General features: G+C 45.5%; 1 protein-coding gene across 1 annotated transcript; it reads right to left on the bottom strand.

Annotated features, from left to right (window-relative positions):
• Positions 1-1,172: 1,172 nt before the first annotated feature.
• Positions 1,173-16,088, bottom strand: TRMT44 (tRNA methyltransferase 44 homolog). Its single transcript, XM_054391558.1, has 11 exons — positions 15,671-16,088; positions 14,377-14,494; positions 13,347-13,566; positions 12,799-12,867; positions 11,309-11,416; positions 10,473-10,544; positions 9,177-9,283; positions 7,998-8,181; positions 6,155-6,530; positions 4,595-4,711; positions 1,173-1,417 (listed from the first exon to the last, which is right to left on the bottom strand). Exons 1-11 carry the CDS (start codon positions 16,086-16,088, stop codon positions 1,185-1,187), a joined length of 2,022 nt encoding a protein of 673 aa, XP_054247533.1. The 3' UTR covers positions 1,173-1,184.
• Positions 16,089-19,292: the final 3,204 nt, after the last annotated feature.

The raw sequence follows: 19,292 nt of genomic DNA, 5'->3' as shown, positions 1-19,292 counted from the left end.
CACACGTCATTAATGAAATTTCTCTACTTTTTTTTTTTTTTTTTTTTTTACTGTTAAAAGCAAAGTCAGACATCTCAGAAGATTTCTCTCCCTTGAAGGTATTCCCTCTGTGCTTAGATTCCAAACATGAGAGAAAGAGGAGGACTGCTGGCCTAAACTGAGTATTTATGTTCACAGCATTATTAGATCACTGCTGCTCACTCTGGGATTTCATGTCTCTGAAACAACCTGACAAAACAAACATGGAAGAGAAAACAGGAAGACCAACATTATTAGATCTGTGCTGCTCCACAGTGTTGCAGGAGGGATAGCAATGCCTAGACTGGATGGATGTCCTCACAATGCACCAAACAGCAGTGAAGATACCAATGCAGTCAAAGCATTGCCCTGGCCACACATTCAAAGAAAACAAACAGGCAGGCAACTTGAAAACTCCATTCTCTCAGCATTTTGTACCTGAGGAAAGGGCATACAACTTCCCCTCCCTCTCTCACTTCTGTGTTTATTGCTTGAATTAAAACCCATTAAACACAAAGCCTTCACTCCAAAGCAAAAAGGCTCTCATTTCACAGCTGTTGTATCTCTGTGTCCACCCCACTCAATAGCAATTAGCAGTCAGGACAGTTTCCTTATTGCCACCACAGTGAAGCAATTATCCAAGTGTTCCAAATTCAGGAGGACTAGGACCTGACCAAGACAGGAAGTGTGATGTGCATTATTACTCTCCAGTAACACAGGGAGAAAGCTGTGAGGTGAGGAAAGAGTGAAATCCCCCCCCCCTCCCCAGTTTCTGCCTCCCAAGAGTCACTGTGAGCCATAAGAAACCATAAATTCTCTTGGAAAATCTGGACCAAAGCAGGTGATTCCCAGGGCTTGAAAATGCTGCCTCATGTACATTTGGTCTGATGGAGTGAGTGGAAGAGTGTCCTAGAAATGGAGTTTTATACATGCATATAGGCAAGTCATGACAGAACCCAAGAGTAGGTACAGACTTTACTATACCTTTTCCAGGTTAATAAAAAAACCCTGAAGAATTACAAATAGAGGAGAAATTGTAAACCAGCTGCAAAAGAAGATGCACAGGAACAAGAAAATGCCCTCCAGCCTGTCCAGGTTGCACCTGGCAGCCCTGAAGTCAGGCACAGCCTCACTTACGTGCACAAGATTAAAACAGCAGCATTTTATTACTGTAAATGTTTTTTCTTTTTAATAATCTGAGACTGCCTTAGCTCCTCAGTCCCATGAGCATATGGGCAAGATGCAGAAGGCAAAGAACAACCATCAGGGTGGTGGATGAAAAACCAGCAGAGACGAGTTTTCAGTGCTCCGGCCGAGAGGCGGCGTTTCACTTCGGGCTGAGCCCTCCTGGCTGGCTTCTCCTTCCTCCAGTCACGAATGTGAACTCTCCCATTTAGAACTAAGAGTTAAAAACAAACAAATGAAGCTGTTAATAGGCAGCAATGGAAAAAATGCACAGTGACATTCTGTGAATAAAACAGGTACTTGACAAACAGATCACTCGGGCAGGACCAAAATGTGCTGCTTGGACAGAAACAGAAGTGCACAGCAAACCACACAGTAATCCAGACATGGTCCAGAGAACAACTGATTGATCTCCTGAGGAAGGTTTCACTGAGAGGCTGAGGAGTTGGAAGTAGAGGTTGTGTTTGTCTGGTTTAACTCTAGCAGACAGGATCATTTAGACTAAAATCTTCTCAATTTAGACTGCAAGTCCTGACAAAAGTTTCAAGGACTGCCATCCTCCCCATGTTCAGAACTTCATTACTCTACATTCACAATGTGGTCAGCAGCAAAAATCTAGCAAGAGTTGCCTTCTGCTTTCACTACACAGAAATGCTCTTGCAAAGAAAATTAGCTGAGCAGAGATTATAAATCTAATCCTTCACATGAGCCAACAGCAAGTGATCACTGATTAATAACAATTAGGGGTTGTCCTGATGGAAAGCAGCTCCATGAAGAAGGACCTTGGAGTCCTGGTGGACAGTAAGTTATCCATGGGACAGCAATGTGCCCTGATGGCCAAGAGGGCAAATGGTCTCCTGGAGTGCATTAAGAAGAGTGTGGTCAGCAGGCCAAGGGAGGTTCTCCTGACCCTCTACTCTGCCCTAGTGAGGCCACATCTGCAATACTGTGTCCAGTTTTGGGCTCCCAGATTCAAGAGGGCAGGGATTTGCTGGAGAGAGTCCAACAGAGGCTACAAGGATGATTAAGGGGTTGGGACATTTGCCTGATGAGGAAAGGCTGAGAGACCTGGGGCAATTTAGCCTGGAAAAGGCTGAGAGAGGATCTTATTAATGTCTATAATTATCTCAAGGGTGGGTGTCAAGAAGGGGCCAGGCTCTTTTCAGTGGTGTCCTGTGATAAGAAAGGGCAACTTAAGAAAGACACAAACTGGAAGACAGGAAGTTCCACCTCAACATGAGGAGAAACTTCTTTGGTGTGAGGGTGCTGGAACCCTGGAGCAGGCTGCCCAGAGATGGTGGAGTCTCCTCTGGACACTTTCAAGACTAACCTGGACACGTTCCTGTGTGGTCTGCCATAGGTGACCCTGCTTTGACAGAGGGATTGAACAGGATGATTTCCAGAGGTCCCTTCCAACTCCTATCATTCTGATTCTATGAATAATGATTCAGCACTTCTGGATTTGAATGAATTTTCTGTGTAAGGCCCACAAACTGCAGAGACATCTCTAAACCTCTGACAACTTCTTTGATGTGTAAAGAAAACAAAACAAATGAGAAAAAGAAAAAAAAAGATAGATTAAAAACTATATGAAAATGAAGAAGGAAGAATCTGCCATTTCCAAGGTGCCATGCTGTTATCAGACCTCCTGTATCACACACTTGGGGCTTAGAAGAGCTAAGTGGTACTACTCACAAGGTAATAAATGCAGTAGAAGCTTACTATCACACAGTCAAGCCTGGATAAATTCATCCCTCCAGATTTTCCTGTGATCCACAAAGATGGGTTCAGCACACCATCAAAAAAATCTGCAAACTGAAGAGACACTGAGCTGTTTATATCTAGCAGCTCTTCCTTTAGAAATATCAGTCCTGTGTGGGACAAGGAGCCTGATCAAAAGAAACTGCCACAGGTCAGCTGCTATCAACTCCTTTTGTGTGCATGTGTGTGCACCCATCTGTTTTCTGTGTCTTCCAGAGAAAAACACCTCAGCAAAGACAAGAGCTGTAGCCCTGTACTTGTCCACCCTCTCTGGCATGAGCAATTTCCTTCCAGACCACCTGCTGATACAATGCCCTTGTTATGGTGACATGCTACTGAAGGAATCACAGAATGCTAGGGGCTTGAAGGGACCTCAAAAGATTATCCAGACAAACCCCCCTGCCAGAGTAGCATCACCTATTCCAGATCACACAGGAACTCATCCAGGCAGGTTCTGAATATCTCCAGAGAGGGAGACTCCACAACCGCCCTGGGCAGCCTGTTCCAGTGCTCTGTCACCCTCAAAGTGAAAGCATCAAATGGTCCCTACTGAAGCCCCAGGGAGTTTCCATGTGATGTAAACTACCGAGGAAGACCTGGCCTTAATCCTAGTCTTTCCTCAGAGGTAATGTGCACACACCACCCCTGCCAAATTGAACTGCTCCTTCTGTGTACCACGTTGTAAATCTACTCCACCTCCCCCTAATGATAGGCAATTGTGAACATGTCAGTGGGATCAGCTCCTTGCAGGGGATGGTAAATACAAAGGATTTCAGGAAGGTTTCACCTTTTAGAAATGCCTAGGCTACACAAATCCCCAGTGGATGGCATAAGTTAACCACTGGCAGCAGCTAGGTTGCACACTCAGGATTATTTCCCATGGGTTTATTGATCAACACTTTACAGCTGACATACAACTGTTGGGACACAAGAAGCTAACACACCTCCAAATCTGAAGCAGCCTTAATATTGATGAAACCTTGAAGCCTTTGTATTACTGCAAGGCTAGACTTTGCCTTGACAAAGCTCCACAATGACCAAAACCCCCACACCAAAAAACTAACTACACAAAACACACCACTAACCACATTACCACAGGAAAAAACACCACCACACAAAATAGTGATCCACAAACAGCCAACTACAGAAACTTGCTCCTGAGTTCTGTCATGCTACACAGGTTATACAAAGACAGGCATCAAGCCTCTCACTCACAGGTGGTTCTGGAAAATAGTGTGAATGCCAACACAAAATAAAACTAAGGAGCTTGGCAAGGCCAGAGCAAGCCTCAGGGAAAGGCTCTGCATTTGATGGCCTCAAAAATCAGCAACACTTTGAAGGAAAAAAAAACCCCAAAACCTACCACTCCAAGTCAAACTACAGCATCAACACCTTAACTCCAGGGCTGTCATTTCAGACACAGCCAGCCCAGAAGAACTCTTTGCTGAGAGACACCTTACAGATCTCCTTCAAAAGAATTTTAGGCACATAAAGAACATTCAGTTTTCCACACAGGTATAGAAAGCAGTTCAAAAAAATCCCTGCAGCACAGAAGTTTTTCAGCTGAGTTTAACTGCAGATGGAGAAGATAAAATAGATGAGTGAAGAAAAACAAGCCCCCCTTCCTTACCTTCAAATACTTGATGATTGTTCTTGAGCAGTGTCTGCAGGCCTCCATATTCACTCTTTAGCCTTTTCAAAGTCTCCTTAGTTAAGTGTTCTGCTACTTCTTTCAAGGAAAGGCTTTCTGCAAGAGATAGAGGTGTAGCTATTCAAAATGCATGCATAGAAAAGTTTAGCTTCTACCCAAGTTAATGATTATGAGCAGAACCTGTGAATCCTCTCCTAGTACTGCAACAACCAGCATCAGGCAGGTTCTATCTATTGTCTGTACAAATGCAGCTTTCATTCTACAGGATTCAAGTCAGAATCTCCACACACTTTTATGCCCTGCCTGCTGGTGGGTTTTTTTCTGGTTTGTTTTTTTTTAAATTAAAACAGCCTGTACCCCTCACTACTTATATGCAGGTAGAGAGAAGAGAGAATAACTCAGAAGACCTCCTGTAACATGACAACCTACATCATTAAGAAGGACAAAGAGCTGTTGGAGTGAGTCTAGAGGAAGACCACAAAGATGATCCAAGGGCTGGAGCACCTCTGCTATGAGGATAGGCTGAGGGAGCTGGGGGTGTTCAGTCTGGAGCAGAGAAGACTCTGTCCAGAGGGGACCTTAGAGCTGCCTTCCAGTACCTGAAGGGATCCTACAGGAAAGCTGCAGAGGGACTTTTCATAAGGGTGTCTAGAGACAGGACAAGGGGGAATGGTTTGAAGCTGAGGGACAGCAGGGTTAGACTGGAGCTTGGGAAGATGTTCTTCAGGATTACGGTGGTGAGACTCTGGAATAGGCTGCCCAGGGAGGCTGTGGATACCTCCTCTCTGGGTGTGTTGGAGGCCAGGCTGGATGAGGCCTTGAGCAGCCAAGTCTAGTTGAGAGGCATCCCTGCCCACAGCAAGGAGTTTGGAGTAGATAAGATCCAAGGTCCCTTCCAACCTGAGCTGCTCTATGATACAGTGAGTAAATAATAAGAATGGACAGTGTGAGGGGTTAGGGCCACTAGCTTCAGAAGGTGCAGTTAGTTAGAAAAGATTGAGCTGAGAAGTAAAAATCACTGAACAGAATTTGTTCTCTATCTCCAATCAGGATAGAGAAGAAAATGGAAAAATGGCAGCAGTGAGAACAAACTGAAGGCTTGAAGAACTAATAGCAACCTCTGGTCTTTTTGTCCCTAATGCTAAACTAAGTATTCTGAATCATACTGTAACCCAATGGCACTTGAAAGCATTTCTCACACAGAATTGGAGCTAGTTCTCATGTGACAATTAAAAAGGAAGTTTAATATTGCCCCTAGATAGATGTAGAGTGTTTGGTTTTGGTAAACAGAGAAGTTCTGGGCTCGGTTCAGTTTGATTAACTAAAAGTTGCTTGTCCCTAGTGGGAAAGCAGCCCACACCAATTTCAAAGTACTGCTAGATGCATCCTTATTTGTAATGATAAAAAAAAAAAAGATTTGATTGCTTTGTACTGTTCTCAGCATCTCCTAAAACCCGTTCCACTTCATAAATTTACAGACATGGGAAAAAAAGACATCCTCTGCCAGCACAAGACAATGAAAAACAAAGACAGTCTCACCTCCTTGATTCCAGGCAGTCGTGCTTCCACCACGCACACTAGGAGGTGAGTTTTGGGGGGCTGCATTCAGCAGCAAGTTCGCCACGCTGAGAACCACATCGTCGACGAAATCCCGGGGGAGGGAAGCGCAGTTCCTGACTTGCTCTACTTTCTCTCGGGGTTGAAACCCAGGCAGCCAAACTGTGCCAGCAGACTCAGCCTCCTTTTCAGGAAGTTCTGAAGCTGCTTCTTTGCATAGACCATCAGAGTGATCACTGTAATTAACTCCAACTCTTCTGTCACGGGTCTGACGGGTATTGATGTACTGTGTTATCTGCTCGTCGATCAGAGCGTGTTCTGGAGGTGGGTAGGTCCTGGTTTTTCCAACAAAGCTCACCTATTTTAGTAGAAACAGGTAAATCACTACTTACACACAGCCTCAGGCTTACACACAGGCCCCCAACTCACAGATGTCTCCTGCAGGCTTGCAGATCTACTAAGAGGAAGTATCCCTTCCAACTCAATGCTCGTCAACATCTAGGAGGCTTTTTTTAGTTGACTTTTTGAATATTGGTGCCACAGGAGAAATCCAATAATCAAACCACAACCCAGCAGGCCATACAAGCACAGAGGCTGTTTCTGACCCTCAGAATTACACACAAAATTTTCAAGCTGGACACATCTTCCTCCCTGGGAACATTTCACAGGACATGAAAACTGCAAAATTAAGTGAAGAATAACAGAAACTGGCAGCTGGAAAAAAAAAAAAAGAAGGCAAAAATTGGGTTTTCTAAGTTTTCAATCCCATAGGGTGCCATAAGAAATAACCATAAAACCTTCCATTCTTTCTTGTCTCTGGGATTGTGCCTCTGACATTAAGAGGAGAATACCCCCCCAAAGTGCATAATTATAGGATGGGTTTGGTTGGAAAAAAAAAAAAAAAACACTTTAGGATCACTGAGTCCAACTGCTGCCTAATTCCACCAAGGCTGGGGTTAAACCATGGTCCTCAGCACCACATCTCCGTGCCTTTGCAACACCTTCCAGAGATGGGGATTCAACCACTTCCCTGGGCAGCCTGTTCCAGGCCTTCAAGAACCCTTTCAGTGTATTTTTCTCGTGTCCAATATAAAACTCCCCTGGTGCAATCTGAGGCCATTTCTTCTCATTCTATCACTTGTTACAAGTCAGAAGACACCAACCCCCCCACCCGGTTCCAACCTCCTTTCAGGGAGTTGCAGAGAGCAATAAGGCCTCCCCTCAGCCTCTTCTTCTTCAGGCTGAGCAACCCCAGGTCCCTCAGCTGCTCCTCACCAGACCTGTCCTCCAGACCCTTATCAGCTTTGATGCACTTCTTGGGTCTTGTGAGGAGCAGCTGAGGGAACTTGGATTACTTAGTCTGGGGGAGAGGAAGCTGAGGGGAGATCCCATTGCTCTGTCCAGCTCCCTGAAAGACTGTTGGAGCCAGGTGGAGATTCTCAAATACAAGTGACAAGGCAGGAGGAAAAGCACCAGGACAGGTTCGGTTTGGATAGTACAAAAAATTTCTTCCCAGGAAAGGTTCTCAGGCATTGGACCAGGCTGCCCAGGGAGATGGAGCCACCATCCCTGGAGGTGTTTAAAAGTCAGGTGGATGTGGTGCTGAAGGATATGGTTTAGGGGCAGTGGCTTAGAAGTAGTGGTGCTCTAGTGGAGCAGTTGGACCTGATGATCTCCAAGGTCTCTTCCAACCTCAGCAGTTCTATTGCTCCGCTTCATACAGCTAGCAGCTTAAAAAACAAACAAAACCACACAAACCAAAACACCAAACAACCACCACACAAAAGAAACCAAAAAGAAAAAGCCCTCCAGAGCTCAAAATTACCCTTTTTGTTGATGGAATTCTAAGGCAATCTTCTTCCACCTGAAAGCCACACACAGCTCCCACCTGGGCAACAAAGTCAAGGTACTCTCGGTACTGAGTTTTCCTGCTTTGCCTTCGCCTGTACTTGCCATGGAAATCAAAGAAGCAGCAGGGCAGCACGAAGTAGCAACATGAGTAGGAAGACCTACCAAGAGAGTAACAACCTGCTGAGGGCAAAGTTACCTCAGAGAGCACACTGAAACAACCCAGCATATACTAACAACTTTCATCATTGCTTGTAAGTGAGAGAGCCTCATGAAATGGTATTTGCATGCCCCTCCATCAGCATCATCACAGAAGAGTTCTGTTTGGAAAAGGCCTTTAAGATCCAAGCACAAATCTAACACTGCCAAGTCACCAGTAAACCATGTCCCTCAGCACCACACCTACACATCTATTAAATACCTCCAGAGAGGGTGAATCTACCACCTCCCTAGACAGCCTATTCCAGGCTGCCCTTCTGGTGAAGCAATTTTTCCTAGTCTCCAATCTAACCTCCCCTGGTACAACTAGAGGCTATTTCTTCTCATCCTCTCTTCCTACTTTGGAGGAGAGACCCACCCCCACCCTCCTTTCAGGGAGTTGTAGAGAGCAATGAAGTCTCCCCTCAGCCTCCTTTTCTCCAGACTAAACTACCTGAGTTCCCTTAGGTGCTCCTCACCAGACCTCTTCTCCAGTCCCTTCAACAGCTTCACTGCCCTTCTCTGGACCAGCTCCAGCCCCTCAATGTCTTGCAGTGAAGAGCCCAAAACACTGTTTCATAAAGTATTTGCTACAGCAAATTCTTGTGCCAGGCTACTGCAGCTGGCTGTGAAGAGCACAACAGCTCAAGGAAAGGCAGAAGCAACAGAAATTTTATTTAAGAAACAAATAAGGCACACCCAAAAACCCCTCAACAACCCCCAAACAGCAGACTGGGATCTGAACAACAAAAATCAGTTTAGTTTTTTGAACTTCAGAAACTGAATTCTATGAGGAAGTAAATGCAACACCTATGCTCCACTGGGAGAGTGTAAAACAATCAATTGGCTTCAAAAGCAGCACACCCTGCCAGGACAGCAGAAGTTGTCACCAATCCCAGAGAGGCAGCTAAGTTTTGGGTTGGTTTGTGGGTTTTTAGCTCCTTTCCCCCACCAGTACCTGGCTGCAATGACAGGAATCCATGGTGTTAACTCATCAGAATGGTTCCCTATCAGCCAGTCAGTCTCTGGGAAGAGATGAGTGTCCCCTGGCACAATTGTGGATTCCTAAACAAACCAAACAATGTATTACAGGAATTTATTACAGGCTTCTTTGAATGCATTTTACCTGTTAATAAAGCACCAAGCAGCACTATACAAACCACACAAGCTGACAAATACAAGGTGAGTGAGAACCACAGCCACCAACATTTTCCTCAGCCTACACTCCTGGCAGGCAGTGATTTTTTCATAGCTACAGGGCAGTACTTTAGTAATAGCCAACCACAAAGCATTGGTCAGAAGGGTGGGATAACAATTCTGAGTAAAATGTATGGCACCCTAAACACCTGCAAACAAGTATCATATAGTGGATTATCATTTCTTCCCATTCTCCTTCTCTCATGCATGTCTGGACTCCAGTTTTCAGAAAGCCATTTAGTTTGTTGTCTTACAGCATCCAGTCAGGACACAGCTCCACTGTTGTCTTTTTTTTCCACAAGCTCTTGGTTGGGGTTGGAGGGGATTTTAAAGATCATCCAGTTCCAACACACCTGCCACAGGCAGGCACATCTCCTACTACACCAAGTTGCTCAAGGGCCCACATCTAGCCTGCCTTTCAGAGAAGCTGTGGAGGCTGCAACCCTGGACAACTTGTTCCAGCGATTCACCACCCTCATGGGGAAGAATTTCTCCTAATGTCTTATCTATATGTATCTGATTCCAGTTTGAAGCTATCACCCTTCATCCTGTCACTCCATGCCTTTGTCAAAAGTCCCCCTCCAGCTCTCCTGGAAGCCCCCTTGAAATCCAGGAAGGTTGGTCTAAGGTCACTCTAGGGTCTTGTCTTCTCCAGACTGAGCCACCACAACCCTCTCAGCCTGTCTTCATAGGAGAGGTCTCTGATTGTCTTCAGGGCCTCCTCTAGACCCACTGTAACAGTTCCATGTCTTTCTTGTGTTGGGGACAAAGACTGTGTCAGAGTGTGCATGTCTGTACAGGCAGTAGGACATCACCCCAGTTTTCCCAGCTGAAGAACAAGCATGTTGCAGACATGCAAGGCTATGACACAGCATCACTCTCGTGATGACTCCACAGTCCCCAAGACATATGGGTGGCATCACACCAACCCCAGAGGTGACTTCAGCTAACTCTGTGTCCCAGTAAGTCTGCTCACACTTGCATCAACACAACCTCAAGCAATAAACACAAGAACAGAGCTACAAACCAGTGAGATTGACATACATTTGCTTAATACCTCTAAATGAGTTTCTGCTCCATACATGTCCCATATTTTTCTTCTCCTCACATCAATTCCTCTGCCTGGATGCTGAAATAAGCAATAAAAGTATAACTTTTAAGTACTACTTCTAGCAGAAACTGCCAGACTCACTAAATGTACATGGTAACACTGATTATTTCTTTCATAGAAGGATACAACTTCAACACAAGCAGAAACTCTTCTTTCACTTCAGAACATGAAGGGAATGACTGGCAAAGAACCAGTCTGGTTTGAATCCCTCTGGTTTGAAATTTCACCTAGAGTCTGCTTTTGAAAATCTGCATCTCCACACAAGTAAAATTGCTTTGTTTGGGCTCAGAGAAGAGTGCTACTCCAAGCTGTCCTTGCTGGAGAACCACCTTTCAACTAACCAAGTCAGTGAGGCTGTTGGAGTCCAAACACTTTTTCTTGTGTGAACTGATGGGATGAAGAATTCATACTGAAAACTAAAGCAGGAACTAAGGAATGCATAAATCAGTGACATCTACTGAGCAAATACAAAATACTCATTTCCTTGACACATTTTAGCATGTCCTCCCAAAAGAAGAAAATTATTCTCTGGAACAGACAGGCCTAACATCACTGAGTTTTGGTCAATTGCTGACCCTTATTTTGTTGGTGTTTCAGACATTGTGCCTCAAGAAACTGAATCTGGCTGTTGCCATGTTTTACCCTGGTAACTAGAGTGACAAAACCCTGTTTCAGCAACAGGAATTACCTGAATTTTGGCTATCTGCATGCCAGATTAAAGGAAAACATAGCAGGAACATTGACTATTTCTTAGTCATTATTTAAAAACCAATTCTATTTACCCCTTCATTGTTCAGAATATGCACTAGTAGACCATTTCCACATCCAAGATCTACAAACGACTGTTTCTTCATCAACCCTTTTTCCTTTCTCTCTTCTTCCCAAAGAACCTAGGAAAAGAATAGAAAACATTTTAGACTTGGGTTCTCAAGTTTCACTGTGGTAAAGCAGTAAAGGCCATTGGAAATGAGAGGAGAAAGCTGGGAAAGAAGGCAGATGGACAGAAGATAAACACTGAGAAAATCCAAGAGAGGAGAATAAAACCCATAAAAACACTACTGGAAGCGTTGATGGAGAGGGGCAGGATTTATGCTGCAGAAGATAACTAATTTTTTAAGTGGTAAGCACATCCTCCACTCCCTTCTGAGTCACTGGAAGCAGAAATACCCTGAGCAGAAACGTAGAATAAGCTGCTAAAACAAAGGTGCAAAAGATGAGGAGAGGCAGCAAGGGAAGCATCAAGCAAACTTGCTTTAAAAGTCTTGCAAGTCACAGCATGGCAGCATTTCTATCCACTGCATTAAAGAAAGAACTGATAGCAGAGCTCCAAGTAAAACCCAAAATGTCCTTTCAATGAGGGGGCCATATAATGGGATGTGTCACATCTCTGCCTACTGCACCAAGCAACAATTTCATAGAGTCACAGAATGGTTTGGGTTGGAAGGCACCTTAAAGATCATCAGGTTCCAACCCCCCTGCCATGGGCAGGGACACCTCCCACTAGCCCAGGTTGCTCAAGGTCTCATCCAACCTCAGCCTTGAACACCTCCAGGGAGGAGGCATCCACAGCCTCCCTGGGTAACCTGTTTCAGTGTCTTACCACCTTCACTGTCAAGAATTTGTTTTAAATCTCCAGTTTAATCTACTCTAGCAACACCACAAACTTACCTAGCAACATCAGCTGTGCCAAATTCTACATCAGCTAATGGGACCCCAAAGCTTTCAGCCCAGTTCTAGAGCCTGCTCTGTACCTAAGTGGCTACTTTTACATAGTTATATAACTCATAATTAGTCAGTAACTGGATGTTTGTCAGCAGAGCATGGATAAATCTATCCCAGTCAAACTCTTCTTCCTTCAATGAGGAGCTAAGGAGCACACTTAGTTTTTACTATGACTAACAAAAATCCTCAAATTTATGTAACTAGGAAAAATTAGTGTTTGTAACATTGCTATTTCTTAATGTTTAAGTTTTACTACCAGGAAAGAAGCTGCAGGTAACCCCTGAGATCATCAAGATGTGTTTACATGTTTAGATGTACCAATTATTGCACTTTTGCACTCTAGGCTGTATCCCAGAAATCCCTCATCAGCTCTTGCACAGACTATACACAGCCTTTTCCATACCTATCCATCTTCCTTTTGCCTTGTATGCCTGTAAAAACTTTTGGTCATTCAACACCTCCAAAGAGAAAAAGCTGATTGCCTTTAGAGCAGTTCTGTTATGAAGAGACAGAACCTTCTAGAATATTATTAGGGAAAGCAGTTCCCTACCAGCAAGTAGGTGGCGATGGCAACATCTTCATAAACAAATTTCTCTGGGTCTGTCACTTCAGGCCACACCTTCAGGAAAAAAAATAAATAGAGAAAAGTTAGTTGCAACATCATCTGAAGTTACTTTCAAAATGCTCAGAGCAATCTGGATACTCAGCCACTTCAGCCTAGAGAGAAGACTCCAGGGAGGACCTTACAGCTGCCTTCCAACATCTGAAGGGATCCTACAGGAAGACTGCAGAGGGACTTTTCAGAAAGGTGTCTAGAGACAGGACAAGGGGGAACAGTTTGAAGCTGAGGGAGAGCAGGGTTAGACTGGATCTTAGGAAGAAGTTCTTCAGTACAAGGGTGGCGAGACTCTGGAATAGGCTGCCCAAAAAGGCTGTGGATGCCTCCTCCCTGGGGGTGTTCAAAACCAGTCTGAAAAGCTGAATCTAATTGAGAGGTGTCCCTACCCATGGTGGGGAGGTTGGAGCAGGTGATCTCTGAGGTGCCTTCCAACCTCAGCCATTCTGTGATTCTATTACTGCATTTATTGTTAAACTTACCTTTACCATCGCTTTGTATTTTTCTTTGAGTTCTTGATAAACTTGGCTGTACTTTGTTACAGAAATGAGTGACAGTGTACTTTTAAACTCACTGCTCTTCTGCTCCACAGACCATTTCACCAGTTTGGACAAAAGCTCATTTCCAAGCCATGCTAGTTTGGGGTATGCAATTCCATCTGAAAACCAGTCTTCTGGAAATGGAACTACAATGGAGATAGACCTTTAAAAATAAAACAAAAACAAACTTTTTATAAGTACAGTGTATTTCACTATGTCACCTACCTCAAAGGGAGAGAAAGCAGAGAAAAATCAGCAGAATATCAAAGGTATACTGGAAAATGAGGATAATACACAAAAGGAAAAGGAAAATAAAGCACTGAATTTACTCAACAATGGCTCAGTCTCCCCTGAATTTTGTTAGGCATCTCATTATGTGCCAGTTCAAATGCTCTGCATGAGAATCCATGCCGCACTTAACACAACTGAGGATTTGCATACACTGAACAGCCTGGTTTAGCAGGACATCCAAACAGTGACTAGGAAAAGCGATTCATGAGAACAACAGGAAAACTTGGACAAAAAAATCCATCAGTTGGCACATTTCAATATTTCATCATCGCTAACTTTATTCAGATTTCACTAGACCTGTGTCATCAGACCCTGAGGACCACGCTACAGCGGCCTACATTTCAGTGACTGAAGCTCAAGGGCTTCACAGCAATGTTAATTTCACCCTCAAATTGACTAAGAGAAGCTGACCTCTCTCACAAGCAAAGCTAGCTCCTGTGGCCCCAACACACGTACTCTTCCTAGACCACAGATTGTACAGTCAATGCACATATTGAAACTGATTTGTTTTGGGTATTGTAGACCTTCCTTTTAACTAACATTCCCCACCAAGATCACACCACTACTGTCAATTGCTAAGCAGGAAATGAGACAAACCAAATATTATAGATACAAACACCAAAACATGGTGTGATCCTTGCAACAATTGGGGTCTGCTTCCTCTCTCACTCCCACCACTTACCATTCCTCATCTTTGACGTGTTTGAGCTGAATTTGATAAATATTGCACTTTTTAATTCGGTATTTTCCTTCACTGCTTTCTTCCAAAGGCAGAAAGGTCACAGTGCCATTAGAAACATCTGAAAAGATATCCAAATAGTGACACATGTATTACTCCATGGTGCAAAGAAAGGTTGCTGCAGCAAAATACAAGTGGCACAACAAAGCCTCATACTCACATGCTAATGATTTATAATGTCAGTGTCATTAAAGGAAATATATAAGGAATAAATTGACTGTAAAGGCATTTACTATATTCCTCATGGCATATACTAACTATGCATTACTACTTTGTAAAGCAGTTGCAAAAATCTTAACTATTGTTTATCCAGGGTGATTTCTCCAGACTAATTTAATTCTCATTTGTGAATGTGTTTTTTCAGTTACCATCAAAACAAGCACCTTGTTACTTTGCAGGAGAGACCAACCCCCACCTGGCTCCAACCTCCTTTCAAGGAGTTGTAGAGAGCAGTGAGGTCTCCCCTCAGTCTCCTATTCTCCAGACTGAACCACCCCTGTTCCCTCACCTGCTCTTCACCAGCCTTGTCCTCCAGACCCTTCAACAGCTTTGCTCCCCTTCTCTGGACCCACTCCAGCACCTCAAAGTCCTTCTTGGAGTGAGGGGCCCAAAACTGAACCCAGTATTCAAGGTGCAGCCTCACCAGTGTGAGTACAGAGTTCTCTTCAAAGGCTCTCATCATTCCATACAAGCTTTAATTAGGTTTGCACTACAAGCAGCATCTTTTGTGTGGGTATCTTACTCACTACAGGAGTGTGCATGATGCCAGCCCTTCTTGCACCTTCTTTTTAAGGAGGATAGCAAGGAAAGCCCTCTTCCATATTCCTCTTCCTCAGGAGCAGGATACCTGGATTCTTTAAGTGCTTTTCCCATCTCAGCAGTCACCTACACAACACTTGGAGCTCTTCCCCCCTACACTTTCCTAAGGTTGTTTAAACCAGAGTCCTACACCTGCTTGACCTCTGGATTTATATTTCAACTGCCGACGCTTCCTAGCAGAAAACCAATGAAAGGTTAAAATGAAAGACAAAAATAAAAGATAAAGTATAAATGCGCTATAAGACAAAAATCCATCTGCACTCCCACAAGCTGGTGGAAGGTTAAAAAAGGAAAAGAAAAGAAAAGGACTTAACTCCTTTGTGAGACAGCCTCGGTTGGCACAGGTCTGCCCCAGAGGCAGCACGCCGGTGCCCGGCACCCCGCCCTCTCACGGCCCCGGAGCCAAGTTCCCTCTCACCTCGCACCGACAGCTCCTTCACGGGCGGGGACCCCACGGGCCGCCCCCGGGGCAGCAGCGTCCTCAGCACGGCGCGGAGCTCGGAGCCGTGGCCCGGCCCACTCCAGGGTGTGAGAGGGGGCGGCAGGCGCCCGTCCCTCGCCGGCAGCTGGCCCCGCACCTCCCTCCAGAGCCAGCCCAAGTCGGTAGAGACCGCTCGCTCCTCACCACTCCCTCCTCCTCCCCGGCCAGCGGCGAGAGAGGAAGAACCTTCCCCGTCCTCCCCGAGCGGCACCGTCCCCTCCGCCTCGATAGCGGCTCCGCACAGCCGCCTGTTGAGCACCTGCGGCTTCTCCAGCCAGACACGCACCGCCGCCCAGAAGCCGTGGGGCAGCGTGGCGCCGCCATCGCGCACGGCCGCCGTCCCCGCCAGCCCCATACCGGCACCGCGTAGCCAGAGGAGGCGGAGCGCGTCGCAGGCTGCTCTCGTCAGTTCCTGAGGCGGTGACGGCGGCGGCCGCAGGTACGTACCGCGTCCCGTCAGCCCGAGCCGGGCTGGGGAAGAGCCGAGCGGGGCTGCCGCGGGCTGTTCGCCGCAAGGCAGGAGGGAGGCACTTCCCAGCAGCCCTTCGCCGGAAAGCCGGCAGCTGCCACCTGGGGAGGAGCTGCTGCGGTGAAAAGTAGCCGCTAACGGGGCGCACCTGCTCCCAAGGCCGGCGTGGGCCGGGGCAGGTCAACCGTGGCTGTGTTGTTGCGATAAGGAAGGGTTGCACGGTGGTGCCTGCGGCTGCGCAGCCGGTGCCGTTCGGAGAGCTGGCTCGCACCTGGTGCCAGCCTGACAGCCCCTCGCTGTCTCGATCCTCAAGGAGATAAAGCTTGGTACACAAACCCCAGGATACTGTATACTTTGCTTTATTAGTTTTCTCTCCTCCGAGCAGAAATCATCCCGAATTTTGGCAGTTCAAGTAGCGGTGGTGCAGTGAAACCTCACGGAATAGTAGAGCTGTTCTGGTTGGAAAAGCTCTGTAAGATCATCGAGTCCAACCGTTCTCTGACTCCACCAAATGTGGTGCTAAGCCACGTCCCTCTGCACCTTTTAAACACCTCAGGGTTGGGGATTCATCACTTCCCTGGGTAGCCTGCTGTCTTGAGAGCCTTTTCAGTCAAGAAGCTGCTCCAACTTCAATCCCCCATGTGCAGCTTGAGGCCATTTCCTCCTGTCACTTGTTACAGCGAGCAGAGACCAACACTCCCTCCTTCCAAACTCCTTTCAGGGAGTTACAGAGACCCAGAAGGTCTCCTTCTGCCTCTGAGGACTTGAGTGGTTTACTTCCCTGCCTTTAATTTCTTTTTTCTCCAGGCAGTTGCCATCACCAGTGTTTGACTTCCTCTTTCAGAGGCTCTGCCTTTCCTATTTATGGTATTTCTGAAAGAACAAAGTGGTGGTGGTCCTAAAAACTACCAAGATTCTGAGCAGTATCATCCTTCTGCAGAGTAGTTGTTGATAACACACTGCCAAGGCTGAAACTGACACTGAGCTTATTCTTTAGGATAGTCCTTGGTTGCTTTACTTCTGTAACTGCCTGGACTGGCTTCCTGATTAGTTTTGAAACTGTTTGCTTGGAGGGAATTTATATTAAAGTGCTGTGTGAAGGCAGAAGTTGTAATGGTTTTGGAAGCACAGGATCCTTAGGTTTTCTCGTTTGAGCAATCTCACTGATCTGCAATGTAAACAAAGTCAGTTGCAGCAACTGCAATATTTTGATGTCAGTTCAAAGCCAGAAGCCTTGAACTTCTGCCTGAATTACTTCCCTCCCTCCACCCCCCCAGTTAGAAGAGTAATACCTATTTTGTCTTCAGGTTGAAATATTCTTTCTCAATGCCTTTCCCTCCCCCACCCATATTTTCTTTCACAACCTGTTGCTCAATACTGGAACTGCACAATCCTGGCAGAGGCTTGGAAGTCACATGCAAACACTACCCTGCAGGCCACTTTTACTATGTCTGTTCCGTCCAGAACTAGACAATTACCTCCATAAGAAGATGAGGTAGAAAGAGAAGAAATACAGCAATGAGATTTATCAAGATGATGATTATCAGATTCGACATTAGGAAGAAGTTTTTCACCATGAGGGTGGTGAGACACTGGAACAGGTTGCCCAATGAGGTTATGGATGACCCTCTTTGGAGGTTTTTAAGGCCAGGCTGGATGTGGCTCTGAGCAACCTGATCTAGTGTGAAGTGTCCCTGTCCATGGTAGGGGATTTGGAACTGGATGATCCTTGAGGTCCCTTCCAACCCTAACAATTCTATGATTCTATGAGGAAAAGTGGCAGAAGTGGTAGAATGACAAGCTGTTAGCTTTTGGAATGTATCTCCTTCTCTGGAGATATTCAAAATGCACCTGGATGTGTTCCTGTGTGATCTACTGTAGGTGATCCTGCTGTGGCAGGAGGGTTGGACTAGGTGATTTTTCAAGGTCCCTTCCAACCCCTAACTTTCTGTGATTCATTGATTCTGTATGGTGTTTATAGTCAGTACTGACCCCTTGGACAGCCCTGGACCTGGATGGCCGCGCAGTGCCTTTGAGAATTGCTCCTTCCAGTCCCATTGTCACTGTGTGGACAGCTTCTCTGCCCCTCCCTAATCACTTTGGCATCTCAGAAATGTTTCCCAGGCCTCTGCCGCCTACACGGAGAGAAGCTGCTGGGTGTGATCTGAGCAGGCAGCAGCAGAGGGCACTGCCACGTCTGCTGCTGCGAGCAGCGGGGGCTTTGCTCTTTGGCTCAGGCTGTTACACAAACTGAGATTCCCCAAACCTGAAATCCTGCTGGATCTGTGAACTTTTGCAGAGTGCTTGCACGGCCCATAGGTGCACACAGCAAAATGCCACCGGGCTGCATGGGGCATTGCTGCTTTTGGTCCCATACACAAGAGACTGAGGCCAGCTCAGCACAGCAAAGAATGCTTAGTGGGAAGACAGACTGAAAATGTTACAAGCCACTGAATAACAAAAATGGAAATGGAAACTTAGGGAAGAAAGAGGGGAAGATGAAGTGTGGTTGCAAAGTTCATACTTTATATTGTTTAAAATTTAGGCTTGAGTGTGGCAATAGGAGACTTAAGAGCCACCTCCTGCATGTGAACAGGGCATTGTATGCACGTTGGGATGCTTTTATGTACACAATTCCATGTGTGTTAGAAGTGAGGTAACAGTTATTACAGAATCACAGAATTATTGAGGCTGGAAAAGACCTCTGGGATCATCAAGTCCAGCCTATGACCCAACACCACATTCTGTTATTTAAGGTATTGTTTTGATTGTATATTTCAGCTCTTCCCCCTTTCTTATTGCACAATATTAACCAGCCCTGTCCCAGAATATTTCAGATTTTGCTGATTTTCGAAGCTTTTGCTCATATTTTAATAACAAAGACCAGGTAATTCATTTGCATTTGGTCAAAGGCTTTTTTTTTTTCTTCCTTAGCTAGTATGAAGCCAATTGAATTAGAAGGCTGGAAGGGCAGTGTTTTAGTTGGCTCTGCACTTCTGCATTCATACATTTGAACAAGCCTATGGATTTAATTAGCAACACTTTGTATTTCTTATTACTGAAAATGGCACATCTGTGCTGCATCAGATT

Source organism: Indicator indicator, chromosome 23 (assembly GCF_027791375.1).
Source record: "Indicator indicator isolate 239-I01 chromosome 23, UM_Iind_1.1, whole genome shotgun sequence".
NCBI classification, from domain to species: domain Eukaryota; kingdom Metazoa; phylum Chordata; class Aves; order Piciformes; family Indicatoridae; genus Indicator; species Indicator indicator.
Note: the sequence above shows the minus strand (reverse complement) of the source record. Positions and strands in the feature narration are given on the sequence as shown.

Bases quoted from the DNA above. Each gene is read 5' to 3' on its own strand.
- TRMT44 (XM_054391558.1), bottom strand. From the start codon at position 16,088: ATGGGGCTGGCGGGGACGGCGGCCGTGCGCGATGGCGGCGCCACGCTG. The intron at 8,182-9,176 runs GTACTGGTGGGG...CTCTCTTGGTAG, and splicing joins ATTCCTGTCATTGCAGCCAG to GTCTTCCTACTCATGTTGCT. The intron at 4,712-6,154 runs GTGAGACTGTCT...TATCTCTTGCAG, and splicing joins GACTGCCTGGAATCAAGGAG to AAAGCCTTTCCTTGAAAGAA.